The 19,612-nt window shown below is 34.1% G+C and overlaps 1 protein-coding gene across 1 annotated transcript; it reads right to left on the reverse strand.

Moving 5' to 3' along the window:
- Nucleotides 1–1,326: 1,326 nt before the first annotated feature.
- On the reverse strand, nucleotides 1,327–19,002 carry LOC126823433 (solute carrier family 15 member 4). Its single transcript, XM_050552278.2, has 8 exons — nucleotides 18,302–19,002; nucleotides 13,293–13,473; nucleotides 11,744–11,864; nucleotides 10,761–10,929; nucleotides 7,967–8,092; nucleotides 7,054–7,315; nucleotides 5,740–5,835; nucleotides 1,327–5,439 (listed from the first exon to the last, which is right to left on the reverse strand). Exons 1-8 carry the CDS (start codon nucleotides 18,878–18,880, stop codon nucleotides 5,018–5,020), a joined length of 1,956 nt encoding a protein of 651 aa, XP_050408235.2. The 5' UTR covers nucleotides 18,881–19,002; the 3' UTR covers nucleotides 1,327–5,017.
- Between the last annotated feature and the right edge of the window lie 610 nt (nucleotides 19,003–19,612).

A 19,612-nucleotide genomic window follows, 5' to 3' on the forward strand; every position in this document is an offset into this window, starting at 1 on the left:
AACATGGCTGATTCACAAATGACAAAATAAAGACATAAAAACTTGTCGAGTGCGGATGGCTAAGCAGGTGCAGCAGGTTCAATTGCGACTTTTTGTATATTTTCCAAACATAATTGCTTTTAGACCCATTTTCATCCATTTTAATATTCCAAAGAATAGAGCTATACACCCTGTTTTAGATTCAAAATGACCTAGTTGTGATGACTATAAGTAAATCCAATTTCAAGATTCCTCATGATTCCTTTATTGAATAAACTATTTACTTTATACTTTCTTCTGAGTGACAAGAATTTAATTTTTTACAGAGTTAATTGACATCCCACTATTATGTTTTAATTGAATTGTTTTCAATGTCAAACCACATGTAGTCTACACGTCGTTTATTTTGAAGAAATCATAAGGTAAAACTTAGACTAGCCCTCCTGTCTTAACCACACATGGAGAGTGGGCATCTAATGGTCTAAGACATGCGCTTTATACCTTAAACTTAAGGTCTGTCATTGGGTCAAGTAGCATGGTTTCAATCCCACATAACTTGTACATGACACAATCTGATTAAAACACAGATCCTATTTCGTTTCATTTTTTATAGTTCAAAATTTCGTTTTACTTGTCTTTACTAGACTAGGATCTGGAAGAGTTGTTATATTACCAACGTTTTGGTTGAAGCGAGGGATTAGCCAATGAAACGGTCTGTTACTGCAAGTTCTTGCCGTGCGATGCACGGAACTGTGGGTAAACCACTAGAAATGTCAACGCTTATTGAATAATCAATGTCTGATGTCACAGGGTCAAAAGCCACTCGTATAACTCCCATTGAAAGTATAAAAAAACAAAACGAAATATAGATCTGTAGGTCTGTCATTGGGTCAAGTAGCATTGTTTAGATCCCACACTTGTACATGACAAGGACTAGGGTCACTTACCTAACCTTTGTGGGTGTTATCTCTGGGTTATAGGTCTGTCATTGGGTCAAGCAGCATTGTTTAGATCCCACACTTGTACATGACAAGGACTAGGGTCACTTACCTAACCTTTGTGGGTGTTATCTCTGGGTTATAGGTCTGTCATTGGGTCAAGCAGCATTGTTTAGATCCCACATTTGTACATGACAAGGACTAGGGTCACTTACCTAACCTTTGTGGGTGTTATCTCTGGGTTATTCAGTTTCCTCCCACTTTCAATTAAACTATATGCTAGTCCTGTAATGGACTGCTTTGTGTTGATTGGACATTAAACCCCATGTTTTCTCTCTCTTAACCACACTATGGGTCTTAAGCGTGTCAGCTTGCTGACCAGAGAATCATAAAAGCAGACTAATTTTCATATACAAGAATATCTGAGGTTTATTCAGTCAGTCAATATTTATTTACAAGCGCCTTTTATATACCGGTAACCGGGATTTATATCATATCTGTACATGTTATATACAATACATCATGATACTGGTATATTTACATCTAATAAATAACTATAGGTAAATATATATGTAGGTATAATGTATAGTAGCCTAATTGATTTGCAACTAAGTAATGTTATTATACACAAAATATACAATATTCAAAAATGAAATATTCCTCCACTTATATCATGAAATCTCCCTTTAAAGATATATGTTTCCTCTGGGTTAATAAGGTCATCTAGGATGTGCAGTTTGAAATCTTATTTTTAACTAAATACATGATATTACTAATGAACCAGAAAAATAAACTTTTTAGACTGAAAATGTTAAGCAAGCTCATAATAAATAATCCAAAGTTAGGCATACAACTCTTCATGCCTTTGAAGCTAGTTGTTAGCATTCAAACAGATAGGTGCATGCTTTTGGATTCAAACACACTTTAACTCGTTAAGTGACAGCTTTACTGGTAATAGCAGTATTTTTAGATTTGAAATAAAATATGACTTCTCATTCATAACTTATAAAATATATCATTGTCAGCAACACATATAGTTTTCCCTGTACCTGGCATCTTTAAATGTGTAAATAGATTGAATGTCAAAGGAATATATCTTTAAAGTTGAACTTTTATTTATAATGAATACAGATCTATATTTCGTTTTGTTTTTTATACTTTCAATGGCCTACACTACATGAAGATCTGACCAGTTGTTTCAGGGGGTCGCGTCAGATATTTGATTAACCAATCAGCATTGATGTTTCTAGTGGATTACCCACAGTTCTGCACAAAAATCGCCAAAAGCTAGCCGTAACAGACTGTTTCATTGGGTAATCCCTCACATTACCCAGAAAAAGTCAATGATAACAACTCTTCCAGATCCTATTGTAGTAAAGACAAGTAAAACGAAATTTTGAACTTTAAAAAACAAAACGAAATAGGATCTGTGTTTTATTCAGATTGTTCCATTTATTAATTTCAGTATTTAATATTCCGTTGTGTGTCACTGAATTTATTTGCATTTATTATACATTTTGATCTTAAAGGGACAATAACACTCTTGCTGGCTTGAAAGCTCCAGAAAATAAATAATATCTCTATCTAAATGTCCTACCTGTTGTGTAAATTATCCATTACATCCTATTTTACTTGTCCAGAGGGATCGAAAGTATTTTTAAATCGAAGTTTCATTTGAAAAGGTTTACGTTAGACATTTCAAACCAATATGTTGGATTTTTCAAAATTTTTAAATAAGGTGTGTTAAGATGAAATTTGTATCATCAATTAATTGAAATATTCTAAAATAGTACAATTTGTTGACCAGAATAAAGATTGGGACATATTATTCAGTTACAACAAGAGTGGTATTGAGCCTTTAAAGTAGCTAGGGTAACTCAATATCATCCAAAATCTTCGACATTGAAAACACGATTTATTTGTCGGTTTAAATCAACATTGATGTTGTGATCTTACCGGGAAAAGATGGCCTTCTGATAACCAATATTTAAGACAAAATAAACATTTTACAATTGGTACACAAATCGTGTGCCATAATACGTTTCAGTGCTATTTGTAATAAGAGACTCGAAAAACGAGGCTACATATATTCTACAAGTCATGTCAAACGGTGAAGCTATATTCTTATCTGGAGAGCATGCCCAATAAATACTATCGGCGTAGGCTGAAATAACCAGTCGCTAGAGATTGAAATTCGATTGAGAATATTGGCTTATTTCGCCGATCCTAACTGATTAGAAATTACAGTAAAAACAGAAACGATTGAATGTAAATCAATTTATATTCATTCATATTACATTATTGTATGCGTTGCGACCCATATGTGTCAATTTCTAGGTCCCAAATATTAGCGACTCAGCTCCTTTAAATGAATAACATAATACATAAAACTTTGGTAACATAAACAAATTATACAACTGAATAGTGCATGAATACTGCTTGTTATTTACAGTGATAGCATCATTAATAACCATGTCTTTTTTGACAATATGTCAGTAAGGTGTCCTAGATTACTTAAAGCTACCGACCATCATTTGCATTTATCATACAATATCTAATTGTATTATAACCACGTGCGATTAGAAACAGAGGTCAGAGGACATTTTATATAGTCTCCGACACAAAGAGGTAGATGAAGAGTAATATTTTAACAGTGAGTATTATAATAATGTTTTGATCACAAACTTTCTGTCTGACTGCTTTAATATAAATTTTAAACATACATTATAAATTATGCAAGAGTTATATCTGCCTAGAGTACCGACTTTAATAATGATGATCGAAGCTAAGCCAAAAATTCAATTGCTAAAATCTTGGTTAAGAGTGGATCAATTTGACAGAAATTTTCAGCAAATTCCATTTACATTATCTAGTTTTTAACTATTAATCTCCCATACCTTATCCTTAATGATTACTTCTCCAAAAATGACCCCAGTGCAGTTTGCGTATTAGACACACTGGCAAGATAATAGCAAATATTTATATACGTACAAGATGATCAAATGTAACTTTTTGATTAAATAACAATAGCACGTAAAAGATCCATACACAGTTCTAATTCTAAATAATAACTATCTTAGTCTGTACGTCCACCAATCTAAGATCTTTTTATCTAGGTTCCCACTATTATGATTCGCACTACAATTGAAATCGTGGTTTTAATTGTGGAGTTACCGTGATGATCCTAACAGGTCTTATCATACATTGAGGTCAGTCGTAGCAATCGTGTTGATCGTATCCAAACGTATCTACACATACCAGATCATGGACTCTTCAATAGAAACAATCCTATTGTAACGCATCACATGACAGTGGTAACCTAGCATTAGATTACAATTTCTTTTGTTTATTTATTTCTTTTGATTGTTACACAACATTGTAATTTAACCAACATTTTTACTACTGCTTTCTTGTAGAAAACAGGTAGTTTTTATACAATTATTGACACAATATGGGTAAAAATAAGATATTTAAAATAACCTTATTTGCACCTTCACAAATATTAATATACTAGTATTATTCCAGTAATAGGGTAGGTTTCTGAGTTCTAAGTACATATTACAAACAATCTGAACATATAAGAGTATAAGATATTATTTGAAAATATAAAAGTTACACAACCCATGCTCATGTAGTCTTCAAGCAGTACTTTCACTACAAGTGTTAATATACTGTCAAACAATTGGGCTCACTAACACTGGAAGTTCATTTTATCAGAAGTTATGTTGACTTGGGTCTTTAGTTCTGGTGATGACTGTTACATAACACTATGGGCATCCAGAGTCATCACCAATTGATGCTAATTCTTCTGATTTGGAGTTAAATCTTGAAGACTACAGAAATACCTTATGATACAAAAAATAACTGTAACAAGATATCACAAAAATAATTTAGTTAAATTATTGGAACCAGTGAGCGATCGGATCCTGATATATCCAGTTCTGACAACCAGAAATCATGTGACGAGAAGGTAACACTGGTTGATTCACAAATTTGTAATGATGACATATAGAACTACAAGGATTATTACAGATTGTATCATCAAGTCATGTAAGCCGTTGTAGGCATATTTAATGACCTCCACTGTCATCAAATGTCAACTACATATTAGAAATAGATCGCTGTATTGAATGAGGTGGACGTCTGCCTGGAGGTGACTCCTTGTCTTCACCTACTGGTAGCTGGAGTATATTCTGATTGTGTTCATCTTGATCTAAGTGATATATCTTAGATACAATCACAAACAGAATTAATCCAATTAATTCCACACCAGCAAGAAAATAGAAATAATAGTCCAGATGACAGGATTTGTTTGCCTGAAATGTATAATCATGTGGTCGGCATGGCAGACGACAGTTTATATCACCGTGATCATCTCCGTCCACAAACCAAATTTTGTTTGCATTTAATATACCAGTTATTGCTGTTCCTAGAAAACTTCCAATACCTGACGTAAAGTAAAATAATCCCATAATTATTCCTTTCATTGACTTTGGGGCCATAGAAACTGCAAATTGTAAACCTGAAAAACAATAAATTCTATAATAATGTTCCCCCAAATCATTTGTAATAGCAAGTTCCACACGTAACTGGTATGATAACATTCTTGTCATTTTTTGTGATATTTTAAAAAAAAAACCTAGTTCAGTAGTTTTACGTGTTTTATTCCATTTGATGGTTTTGAAGATAATAATTTTCTATTGCTATAACATGTGCAGTTTAGGAAATACACCATGTCAATAGAGTACTGAGTTTAGTTAGTTTTGTTATAAAATTCATCTCTTTTCTGCTGGTCTATACCCTAGAAAACAAATCTACAAACCTGCAACACTAGTGAACACTTCACTCATTCCTATTAAAGCATATTGTGGTATCTGCCACAATACTGATAGATCTGCTGCATAATATTCTGTGTCACCTGAAGAAATATAAAATTGAAGTTCCTGGTCATTTTCAGTGCAGTTTTTGCTTGTCAGCAGTGCAGAACAGAAGCTGTAGCAAGGAACAACATCTAGTTATTCTGATGGGACTGAACTCTGAGGTTCTATGTACATGTATATGCTGGTGTGTATGCAAAAGAACCCTTCAGAGTGAGAATTCCATGAAGAGAAGGTGGAACTGCTGCTGTCCAGTCAAATATTCCCTACTGGTTGTTTACCAGATCACCAATAAAAAAAAAGATATCAGCCCAATTTAACACTTCATTTTGACCTAAATCATTGACATCCCTAACTAAGCTTTAAGGAGCTAATATTTGGGACCTAGAAATTGACACAAATGGGTCGCAATGCATACAATATACAATAATGTAATATGAATGTATTATAAACTGATTTAAATTCAATCATTTCCGTTTTTTACTGTAATTTCAAATCTGTTATGTTCGGTGAAATATACCCGACGTCTCGATCGAATGGCAATCTCTAGCATCTGGTTATTCCAGTCTACATCGATAGTATTTATTGGGCATGCTCTCCAGATAAGAATATGACGTCACTGTTTGACATGACTTGTGGAATAAGTCTAGCCTAGATCTTCGAGTTCCCTGTTGCAAATGGCGCTGAAACGCATTATGGTACACGATTCATGTACCAATGGTAAAATGTTTATTTTGTCTTTAATACTGGATATCAAAAGTCCATCTTTTCCCGGTAAGATCACAACATCAATGTTGATTTAAATTGACAAATAATTTGTGTTTTCAACGTCGAAGACCTTGGATGATACTGAGTTAGAGACTTAGCTACAAATTCTGTGCAACACAATCTGATTAATCAGATCTATATAGATCTGACCAGTTGTAGTGGGAGGTCACGTCAGGGGTCATACGAGCGGCTTTTGACCCTATGACATCAGACATTTGATTAACCAATCAGCATTGATGTTTCTAGTGGGTAACCACAGCTCTGTGCACCTCACGCCAAAAATGAGTCGTAACGGACCGTTTCATTGGCTAATCCGTCCAACATCTTGAAGGCGGGTTATATTAAAAAACTCTTCCAGATCGTAGTGTAGGAAAGACAAGTAAAAGTGTAAAAAATGAAACGAAATAGGATCTGTGTTGTGCAACTCATAAAATTGAAACAATGTGATATATTTTAGTTAACAAGAGGTCATCATTAAAAAGGATTCTAACCTATAATTTGTGGTACAGATCTGTTTTTACATTGGCATTTCACATCGTCGTCATACGGCCAAAAACTTTTTAACCTAAAATGCTCAAGGGCACCAGCAACTAACATGGCTGCTATAGCAAATACCATACCAACCAATATACGTTTTGTCATGCTGAATGGGTAACCAGCCTTGGCTAGTCTAGGGTAGATAACTCTATCAAACAATGGTAACATGATAATCAACATTATAACATCAAACAGTGATAACCACGCTGGTGCAATCTGAAAAAAATATTCAAAATCTTTGCCTATATATACAACACATAAAAATATACCAATTCTAACAATACAAGAGCGAGAGAAATGGGGTTTAATGTCCACGTGACACAAACTAGGTTGTTTCAGGATTTGTAAGGTACATTTTTATTTAAATAATTTGCTCCTGCGTAGCTGTCTTTAACAGTGAGAGGAAAACCGGAGAAAACCCATGAGGCTGGGCAGCGTACCCTAATCCTTGTCACATACAAGCATGGAATCGACACCACGCCACAAGACGTGATCTAAAGTGTATGTGCTAGACCACTCAACCACCTAAAATAAACTTAAAACATAATGCTTAAAAAGTCAGAATACATATGGCCAATCACAAATGGTAGATACAGAAGATGTATATTTTCTACAGAAATAAAGGAAAACACTTAATGTAGGACTTAATACTGATTGACATCACAACCTCACATGACATAAATATTATTTTTATATATGTGTAAAACTATCTATTTGATCAACTACCGATAGACAAATATACATCTTTTCTATGAATTTTTGGGATAAATGCTAATCATTTTTTAGGACAATACAAGGATGCTCTGCTCAGTGATCTTTCCCCACTGAATCAATAATAAGAATCTGGACAATACAAGGCTTTTTTACCTGCGATTTCTGTGCCACAGTTTCTATTTGAACAGCATCATTTTTACACGAATTGGATGCATTTTTTTCAGAATCTTTAAATAACAATCTCATATGTAAGCCTTGTAATAAAAATGTTGTCTGCATCTAAAAAAAACAATTGTTGATATATTAAAAAATCTTTCTTACGGTACTCAAACAAAATAAAATTCTCAGAGATTTTATTTGTTATAAAAGAAAATATAGCAACTGTAAAATTAACACTAGAACTCCAATAGAGTACTGACGTGTTTCGGTAAGTCAGGTCACGCCTTGTCACGTCATCAGTCAATTTTCACCATGAACTATTGAGTATAGTAACATCCAATACCCATTACAGTGGAAAAACCTGTTATTTTGAACTGGACGTTACACTTTAAGACCAAACTTATTGATAGTAGTTGTTAGTAGATGTCAGGGTCACCATATTATAAGCAAAGGTCAAGGGTCATTGAAAGGCTAGGTCACCAGATAGTAGGTAAAAAATTGAAAAAAGTTAAACCGGAAGTAAACAAAATGAAAATTCAAAAATCGACTCCCTAAGAACTGCTGCCATTTGTAGTAAGTTTAAAATAAAAAAAATTTTTTTAAAAATCAGAATCAAAATGGCAGCTGAATATCGATTTGCGAGAGAGAGAGAGAGAGAGAGAAATGGTGTTTAATGGCCACTTGACACAAACTAGGTCCGGGAATAACATATGGTTCAATTTTATTTCAATAATTCACTTGCGCGTAGGGGTCTTTATCAGTGGGAGGAAATTGGAAGATCCAGAGATAACCCATGCATGAGGTTGGACAGGCGACCCTACTCCTTGTACCGTACAACTGTTGAATCAAAACCATGCCAGTTGACTCAACAACAGACCTTATAATACAACGCGCACGCGATAACCATTCAGCTATCCAACACCCTGAATATCGATTTGAAAGTTTTTTGTAAAATCCAAAATGGCGACCAAACCATTGAACATGTTATCGAACAAGATGTTTGAAAATGAAAGACAATATCTGGGGCTAACATCACCATAATATGTCATTTTTAGTCTATTTTTAAAATGAAGAGAACTATTCATGCTCGGGAAAAATCGAAAGGCCTTGGTAATTTCCGGAAATGGTCACAAAATTTTTTAATATGCTGTTTTGAAGGTATCAATGTGTTTCTTATTCCTGCCTAGTTTCAACTCGATACCTCAATTACTAAAGGATATACGGCATCTTGCATATCGAAAAATGCTGAAGAAAACATTCGCAAATCTTTGATGCTAAAACTAATTGAACGAATCTCCGAATTTTAAAAAAAAACGCCAACGAGAGCCCCATATGGGATTCGTCCAAAGAATCAAAAAATTGAAAACCCAAAGAAGATCCATTGAGAAATAACTGAGATATGGGCAATCTGTGATTACTTTTTGTTAAAACACTTCCTGTTTGTCAAAAATGACCCAATTTATATCTAATAAATAGTTCCACGGAGGCCAACCACATTTACGTTGGCAGAATGTTTGCACCATGTACAGTTTCGGCTGCAAACTCTGACTAAAATCGGCAAAAAAAACCAAAAAATGAATAATAAAAACTCTTATGAAAGCAATACATGTTTTGGTCGAACATAAATTTGAGGAATAGAAATTTTCTGAGATAAAAATCAAAGATTTTTTATTGTGTTAAGTTATGACATTCTCCTGCAATCAGAATGAAAACTGTTCTGTGTGCATACTAGTCACTCAGTTTGCAAAGAACATAAGATGCCATGCTGGTATGCATACTAGTTAACTTGATGAACTTTGGCTATTGTCAATACAGGAACAGTGTCTGTAACTTGTCTATAAATGACATTTCTGAATCTACCGAGCAGTCCACAAAGGTTGTCGCATATTTACTCTTTTGTAGATAATAGGGACATTACAAACACCAAAAACTGATCAAGGGTAAGGGTAACAACTGTGAGACATAACTGAAATTGATTGGCTTCTAGTCCTTCCGAATGCTAACATTTATTACACAAAACAGGTACTGGTAATCAGAAGATAAATTAAACTGTTTGAGTTATCATTGTAAATCAATAAGGGGTGGGAGTCTTGAGGGGAAGCAAATTTTGTCTCCGGACTACAATACCCATTAATAATTACACCTTTAAAGGGACTATCCCTTATTTGAACAGTCTCAAAAATAAAAGTCTGAGTATGTATGAAATTTAAACGCGAAAATATAGAGGAATGGTGTATTGACCGTATCTCAAAATTTCAGCTCAATATATTGAGTCATTTGGATGTGACCGTCAAAACTGCTTATCCGAACACGTAACCCTTTTAAGTTTTCGGGTAAATTCTTTCGTTGGGAGACCTGATAATCGATGCCCGTTCATTGAGCGGTCTATACAGTGAATGACCCAAATGCTGTACTTGATAAACGAAAGGTAAATTTCACCTACACATTATTTTTATACAAAAAATGTCAGGTTTTATCTAGACACAGCATAATACAGCTTGGGACACTGGTCTCCATTTCCAGATGAAGACTGACGGGTTTCAGTTGTTTGAAAACTTATCACAAATATTGAGTTAGTTGCTCGGCCCTTAGGTAGAGGATTTTAAGGGATTTTAAAACAAAATTAAACAGTTTTATTCTCCAAAAAACTATCGGGATTAGCCCTTTAAGCTTTCAAATTTAAATTTTCTATAAATATAAATTATTTTGTTTTTAAAATTTATCTGGTACAATTATTAAATTCACAAGGTATTTTATTACTACTGCATATAAAAACAATTAAACTTACCTGAAAATAAACAACCCAATATGGAATCAAAACAATAAAAACACAGATAATCTTTTTCAAGTCTCTGACATCATCTACTATAGAATCATGATATATACCACCATGACGATGTTTGGCATGATCTAGAAATTTGATTTCTTCTTCGTTATCAGCTTCGTCTACTATATATCTGTAACATACATGTACAAGATATGAATTAGAAAGGAGTAAAGCATCTTGTCAACTCAGTTCATGGTGTTTTGGGGAGTAGTATATCATCAGTGAAGAGTCAAAAGGTTGTATTCAGACTATTTTACAAAATTCAAATTTTGATTCTTCAGGATCAGAATTTTCTTGCGTATCTTTTCATCTAGTTGTCAAATTTCTAAGCCAATAAAAAGATATGATACTGCTTTTAAATGAGAGTTGTCCTAAAACCAGAAATATTCAGAATGAAAATGTTTCTGAGATACATCTTTAATGTATATAATTATAAATTACTAATTTTCAATCCTTTTGTGAAGTTATAAAAAAAAAAAACGAAATAAAGGTATAATATAATCAGATTTAATTAGAATTTGACCTTGACAGTGTTTACCTAATCAAAGAAATTCTATACAGGTAATGTAAAATCTTTTAATACTATGATCACAAGCTAAATCAATAGAAAAGATTTATAGATATGATTCATTAAAGTACTAGAAGGCCTAATTTTTCATGTCATGGGGTTTTATATTTCATAGAAACTTCAATATTGATACCCTTACAAATACATATGCATGGAGACAGGTGAGGACTTGGCTTGGGTCCCAATTGAACAAAATTCTTTTTCAACATAAATAAAATGTCCTAAATCTGAGCAGAAAAATTATCTATGGAAAATCTAAATAAATTGATATGATTAGTTGAAGGTCAGCATATCTAATCAGATATTATTCTTTAGTATTCTGTTTCTATTTTTTTTTTTTTTAAATGCTATCACAGTCTTAGAACAAACATTTTACCTTTGTGTTCTGGAAATCATTTTGGATCTTCTACGCTTACTTCTACAAGCCTCTCGTAATATTTTGAATATATTTGTAAAAACACTACCTGATGCAGGTTTACGAATAAAAACACATCCTCCTGAAAAACATTTATTTAGTAAGCTTAAAGTTACATTGTATTGAACATGGTATATGGGCTAATCATTAGTCCACGATTTCTATTGGACTTCAGATTAACAAAATATGAATGGTATTCTAACTCTTGCCTAAACTGTGCTTTATTCAAACGCAAGGTCTTTTTATAAACCACTTAATTAATTCATTAAAGAGTCATCAGTGTCTTAAAGATTTTAAATGGTCAATAAATAATAAAAAAATGATTTTAAATATGTCACAATTTAAATTCACAGTTACATATGAACATGTATAAGGATGTTCAATTTAGATTGTATGCAAACTTTGAGATAGATCTGCCCATCAAAATAGATACATATGGTATAACAATAACATGCATTATGAGGTGTACACATTACATAGTGGTTTTCAAACAATTTAGTAAATGCATGTGAAAACCACTTTACTCTAAGTATGGGAGATGGATGGCCTAATTGTTAAATGATAGCACTTTAGATCTTAAGTTCTTCCATTACATCAAGAGGTGTGGTTTCTATTTCCCTGCTTGTACTTTACAAGAAGTAGAGTTGCCTGTCCAACCTCGTGGGTTTTCTGTGGTTCCTCCAGTTTCCTTCCACTGCTAAGGAGAGAGGGAGAGAAATGGGGTTTAACCTGTACTTGACACAAACTAGGTCATTTCGGGACTAACAGTTGGTTCAATTTTATTCCAATAATTCGCTTGGACAGGCGACCCTACTTCTTGTCATTTACCAGCTGGGAACCACTGCTAAAGACCCCTATGCTTAAACAAATTATTGAAATAAAATTAAAGCATATGTTGAACCCCAAATGACTAAGTCTTTGTTGTGTGTGTGTTAAGACCATTTCTCCCTCTCTTTGCCCTAAGCAGGTCATACTTCATTTTTTTCAACAATTAACTTGTCTGAATAATAATTTTAAAATTACTTTGAAAGCTCTAATGCCCCTTTAAAGATAGTTTACATTCTTTTCGTGATAATTAGATTATCTATTACAACATGGAAACTTAATGTTGTCTGTAATTATTCTAATAACAGGAAAAATATAATTACATTGTATAACCATAAATTAATATAAAGAACTATGACGGATACATGTTTCTTGTCAATCAGCATAATGTTTGATTTGACGATACAGTTATATCAAAAAAGTTCCCTTAAATTTAAGACATCTGACCAGATATAGATATTTTAAGATTCAGGGATTTCAAGTAGTTTAGTGTCTACTTGTACAACATATTTTGCTCTAAGCAGACCATTGTCATTATTAAATTTTAATATAGTTACACTTGAGGTTATTTACATATCTTTCAATCATAACATTAAACAATTGATGAGAAGCTGTTTCCTGAAATTAGATAAGCTTTTTCAACATTGTCACGATTTGTAAAAGAAGGATTCAATTTTCAACTCACCAAAAAGAAATAAAACTGCTCCGAATGCCAAGGCTGAACCTGATATAAGATAACCAAGGTAGAAAGATTTTTGTTGTTCTATGTAAGTAAATATACCAAGTCCTAGAAAAGCTCCTATATTTATACACCAATAAAACCAGTTAAAAAATACCAATGTTGGTTGCTGACCTCCCCCCAGTACCTGAATAAAATATGTCAACATTTAATACATTTTTTTTCTGTTAATTTAATTTGATTAAACATTAGGCATGTTAAAATAAGAATAATCTGGGGCAGTAAATCTGAAAATATTTCTGCAAAAACACTACTAACTATTCCTGAAAACTTGATAACCAGCAGCTGCCAGGCAGGATACGCCCACATTTTGCAAGAGATGGATAGAGAACAAGCTAAAAACAAACGTGATTTTTTGTACAATCAGGGGCAATAATCCAGAAAGTTATAGCCTAAAATGTGCAAATATTTTAAGTTTCATCAAAATCAGATAAAAATTGTGACCTCTAGAGGTTCCACAACCATCGTATTACACACTTCTACACAATTTGCGTACAAAGAGCGGCCATTTTGTCGGGCAGTTTCATTTCGATTTTCCCGAAACACGAATTCAACCTTCATTATTTAAAACGTTTTTTAAAATCGGAAAAAAATTGTGAACTCTAGCTAAAAATGCAATTTTTTTTAACAATCATGAGCCATAATCCAGGAAGTTAAGTTCGGGTATCCGCGATTATAAAAAGGAACCAAGATCTTAGTGTGTAATGGTGATATATTCACACGTTTTTTTTTAAATCGGTTAAAAATTGTGACCTCAATCAAGGGCCATAATTCAGAAGTTGCGATCCGATATGCACGAATATCGAAAGGAACCATCGAAATCAGATCAAAATTGTGCCCTCTAGAGGGTCCACAACACTGATTTACCAGATGTTTACACTATTAAAGAGGGGCGGTCATTTTGTCCGGCAGTTTTGGCCCGATTTTCACAAAATTCAAACTCAACAAACATTACGGTGTAACGGTGATACATTTGAACGTTTTTATTAAATCGAATAATAATTGTGACCTCTAAAGGGACCACAAGCTAATAACGCGATTTTGCGTACAATCAGAGGCCATAATTCAGGAAGTTAAAATCCAATATGTGCGAATATTGAAAGGGACCGAGATCTTTGGGTTATAAACATGCATTTCAAGTTTCATCAAAATCAGATGAAAATTGTGACCTCCAGAGGGTTCACAACCCTGATACACAATATTGCGACACTATTTGATAACGAGGGGCAGCTATTTTGTCCGTCAGTTTCAATCCGATTTTTACGAAATTTGCACTCAACCATCCTTCGGGTGTAACGGTGATATATTGTAACGTTTTTTTTTAATTCAGATAAAAAATGTGACCTCTATGGGGTCCACAAGCTAAAATTCGGATTTTTCGTACAAGCAGGGGCCATAATTCAGGAAGTCATGGCCCAATATGCTATCGAACGGAATCGAGATTTGTGGTTTATAAACATGCATTTCAAGTTTCATCAAAATCAGATGAAAATTGTGACCTCCAGAGGGTCCACAACCCTGTAACCCAATATTTTGACACTATTTGCGAACAAGTGGCGGCCATTTTGTCCGTCAGTTTCGGTCCGATTTTTACGAAATTCGAACTCAATCATCCTTAGGGTGTAATGGTGATATATTGTAAGGGTTTTTTAAATCGGATAAAAATTGTGACCTCTATGGGGTCTACAAGCTAAAAAAGCGATTTTTCGTACAATCAGGGGCCATAATTCAAGAAGTTATGTTCCGATATATGCGCGATATGGAAAGGAACCGAGATCTGTGGGTTACAAACATATGTTTCAAGTTTAAACCAAATTGGATAAAAATTGTGACCTCTACAGTGTTCAGTGGGCGTATAAAAATCATTTCAGAAGGAGTACAGTATAGAATGTTTATCAACAATCATACGAGTCACTGGCAATTTAATTCTGGAACTCCTTTTTTTTTTAAAACCAGTGGCTGCCGGGCAGGATACGACAACATTTTCGAGAGATGGATAGAGAACAAGCTAAGAAGAAAGTGATTTTTCTTACAATCAAGGGCCATAATTCAGGAAATTCTAATTCGATATGCGCAAATATCGAAAGGAACCGAGATCTGTAGGTTATAAACTTATATTTCAAGTTTCAACAAAATCAGATAAAAATTGTGACCTCTATAGGGTCCACAACCTTGATATACCATATTTTTACGCTATTTTAGAATGAACGGCGGCCATTTTGTCTGTCAATTTTGGGCCGATTTTCACGAAATTCGAACTCAGTCGTCCTTAAGGTGTACAGTGATATAATAATACGTTTTTTTAAATCGGATAAAAATTATGACCTCTATAGGGTCCACAAGCTAAAAACGCGATTTTTCATACAATCAGGGGCCATAATTCAGGAAGTTACGGTCCGATATGCTCGAATATTGAAAGAAACCAAGATCTTTGGGTTATAAACTTACATTTCAAGTATCAACAAAATCGGATTAAAATTGTAACCTCCATAGGGTCCACAACCTTGATATACCATATTTTTACACTATTTGATAAAATCGGATAACCAGCGGCTGCCAGGCAGGATACGCCCACATTTTCGAGAGATGGATAGAGAACAAGCTAAAAAGAAAGTGATTTTTCCTACAATCAAGGACCATAATTCAGGAAATTCCAATTCGAACCGAGATCTTTGGGTTATAAACTTACATTTCAAGTTTCAACAAAATCGGATAAAAATTGTGACCTCTATAGGGTCCACCAACCTTGATATACCATATTTTTACGCTATTTGAGAACGAACGGCGGCCATTTTGTCTGTCAATTTTGGGCCGATTTTCCCGAAATTCGAACTCAGCCATCCTTAGGGTGTAACAGTGATATAATAATACGTTTTTTTAAATCGGATAAAAATTATGACCTCTATAGGGTCCACAAGCTAAAAACTCGATTTTTCGTACAATCAGGGCCATAATTCAGGAAGTTACGGTCCGATATGCGCGAATATCGAAAGGAACTGAGATCTTTGGGTTATAAACTTACATTTCAATTTTCAACAAAATTGGATAAAAATTTTGACCTCTATAGGGTCCACAACCTTGATATACCATATTTTTACACTATTTGAGAACGAACGGCGGCCATTTTGGGCCGATTTTCACAAAATTCGAACTCAGCCATCCTTAGCGTGTAACAGTGATATAATAATACGTTTTTTTTAAATCGGATAAAAATTATGACCTCTATAGGGTCCACAAGCTAAAAACGTGATTTTTCGTACAATCAGGGGCCATAATTCAGGAAGTTACGGTCCGATATGCGCGAATATGGAAAGGAACTGAGATCTTTGGGTTATAAACTTACATTTCAATTTTTTTAAAAATCGGATAAAAATTGTGACCTCTATAGGGTCCACAAGCTAAAAATGCGATTTTTCGTACAATCAGGGGCCATAATTCAGGAAGTTACGGTCTGATATGGGTTATAAACTTACATTTCAAGTTTCAAAAAAATCGGATAAAAATTGTGACCTCTATAGGGTCCACAAGCTAAAAACGTGATTTTTCGTACAATCAGGGGCCATAATCCATGAAGTTTCGATCCGATACATGCCAATATCGAAAGCAGCCTAGATCTTTTGGGGATATACCTATATTTCAAGTTTCATCAAAATCGGATAAGAATTGTGACCTGTAGAGAGTCCACAAACAATTGTGGACGGACGGACGGACGGACAGGGGCGACGGCATAATACGTCCACATGAAAATGTGGGCGTATAAAAAAAGGCTCACAAATGATAAGGAGAATCTTTACCACCATCACTAACTATTCCCGAAAATTTCAGTCCCTCATAAACCTATCCGTTACTCGATTATTTTCCTAGGAACTGGGTGATCCAGACTGCACCTGCGGCCTCGCTTCGTAGACTCGATCATTTACCGACCAAATTTCCAGTAACGGATAGGTTTATGAGGGACTTGGTGATACAGACTGCTACAAACACAACTTATTTCCGGGCCGTTGAACATGAATTTCGGCAAGTGACAGCGCTTCACGTTTGATTTGTAATTAATAACGCTGTTAAATGGCCAATTTAATTACATCAGAAGCTGAATAATGATCAAAAAAGGTCTCGTTGGCAATAAAAACGACGGGTAGTGTTAGAACTAGTGAGTATTGTGAGATGTTAGCAGACGTAATGCCTTGAAAACGTGTAAACAAAGATTGTGGCTGAAATACCTTTTATATACTATAATATATAGTCAAGCAGTAGTAAGAAGTTTTATTTTAATCCCTTCAAGTGCCTGTGATAACATACTAATTAAAATCTTCAAGAATTGAGGAAGTTTATTTTCCTGTAACAGTTCCCAGAGAACTTTAAATAAACAAAAAACTCAAATAAATCAGTTCCTGGTTAGAAATAATATGAGCAAAGGAAACCTCTCAAACTCATATTCTTGTTTATATAGTTACCAGGTAGCACGATTTACCCAAATCACACATTATATCAGATCGTATTACAATAATTTATATTGATATTTGATAATACACCATTCTTTATACCAAATTGTCATTTTTAATCTAAAATAGTATGGTTCTTTTTGTGTCAAAAAGGCCCCTCAAAATGCGGTTTCCAAACAAGATAGGAAGTTGTAACCAAATCAACTATTATTTCAACTCATATCACAATAATTATTATATATATATTTGATAATATACCATTCTTTATGCCAAATTGCCATTTTTAATTGAAAATCCTGGTGTTTATGTGTCAAAAATGCTCTTCAAAATATGATTTCCAAGCAACTGCATCAAACAAAATTGCTTGCTTGGAAATCACACAAAAACGTTACAGTTTTAATTTAAAAATGACAATTTATTATGGTATGAAAAATGGTACATGTTTATTTATCAAATATTTACATGAGTAGAAATAATGGTGGATATGGGTAAATCGTGCTACTGTTTAGTTACCTGATCAGCACCAAATGGAGCTATATTGGCTTTAACAGATCCAGTTCCTATGGCAATAACAGTTAAAACAATATAAACAAGACCGACACAATTTTCATTAAAAGGATTATTTGTGTCACTTGTATCATCATTTTGTCCACTTTGATTTTTAAATTTACATATATGGGTACCGTTGATTATCATAGTTCCATTTTTATCCAGAGCCAAAAACGGCATAGTACCATAACCAGCAATATAGATTATAAACGCTACCAGAATAGCTTTATATCGTCCTAAAAATGAATCTGCTAACCAACCCCCGAATAAAGAAGTCACAAAAGATACACCAAGAAAATAAAATGAGGCACTTAAAGCATGGTAAGACATCCAATTGAACGGATTCTTATTCAGAAACAAAACTAAGTTTCCCGAAAGACTGTAAAAAGCCAATCTCTCCAAAATAACTGTAAACAAAATCATCCCACATGCCACTTGCATCTTCCAATATGATAAGTGTTCATGATTTCTTTGGCGATGAACTGGTGATGTATTCGTCTCTCTCGATGGAGAACGATGTATGAGTTGTGTCTGTTCATCCATGGTGAAGATATTTATAATAAAGTTTCATTAAAGTTTTAAAACTTCTACGTTAAACCCCAATTTATTTCATTTCATTTAAAACTTCCATCTCATTTCTCTGTTGACAAACAAACTACGCCATTTTGTTTCTTTACAATTCTATCATGTGACTTTCGGTCATGTGATCGGAATACTATGGAAGCCTATAATTTATAACTACCATTCATAATTTCTACTTTTCGCCCCTTGAGAACGCGAAAGTCGAAAAATCGAAAAGTAGAAGTTACGACAAAATGTGAGGCGACAGCACGCTATACAAGCCAAAATCGACTAGAAAATAAGAAATTAAGAAAGAAAGAAGGCACTTCGCCTACGGAAACGCCACTACAATACAATGAAGTCAACCACCGAAACTACCTAAAGTTGAAATACGCTGCAAGAGACACCATCCAGAAGTCACAAAGTGGGCACTGGGTGACATTCTGTAATACGTTGAATAAAAACACGCAAACGGGTGTCGTCTGGAAGAAGCCGAACGCCATGAACGGGAACTGCAGATCATTCAACATACCAAACCTTGAAGATGGAGATCAGTACGTTACCAACGGCAAGGAAAAGGCAGATCTACTTGCTAAAACATTTGCAGACGCAAGCAGAGATAAAAAAACCCCCAATCACCAGAGTTTCCGAAGAGGAAGGAAATCTTTCGCAGCACCCTTCATTAGTAATTGAATCTAATGAAGAGGCTCTTTC

The sequence above is a fragment of the Patella vulgata genome, chromosome 6, assembly GCF_932274485.2.
Source record: "Patella vulgata chromosome 6, xgPatVulg1.2, whole genome shotgun sequence".
NCBI lineage: Eukaryota > Metazoa > Mollusca > Gastropoda > Patellidae > Patella > Patella vulgata.

Excerpts from the sequence above, each read along its gene's own strand:
- LOC126823433 (XM_050552278.2), bottom strand. The coding sequence starts at position 18,880 with ATGGATGAACAGACACAACTCATACATCGTTCTCCATCGAGAGAGACG. Across the intron at positions 13,474-18,301 it reads CTCCATTTGGTGCTGATCAG|GTACTGGGGGGAGGTCAGCA; the intron begins GTAACTAAACAG and ends TATTTTATTCAG. Across the intron at positions 11,865-13,292 it reads AGCAGTTTTATTTCTTTTTG|GAGGATGTGTTTTTATTCGT; the intron begins GTGAGTTGAAAA and ends AATGTTTTTCAG.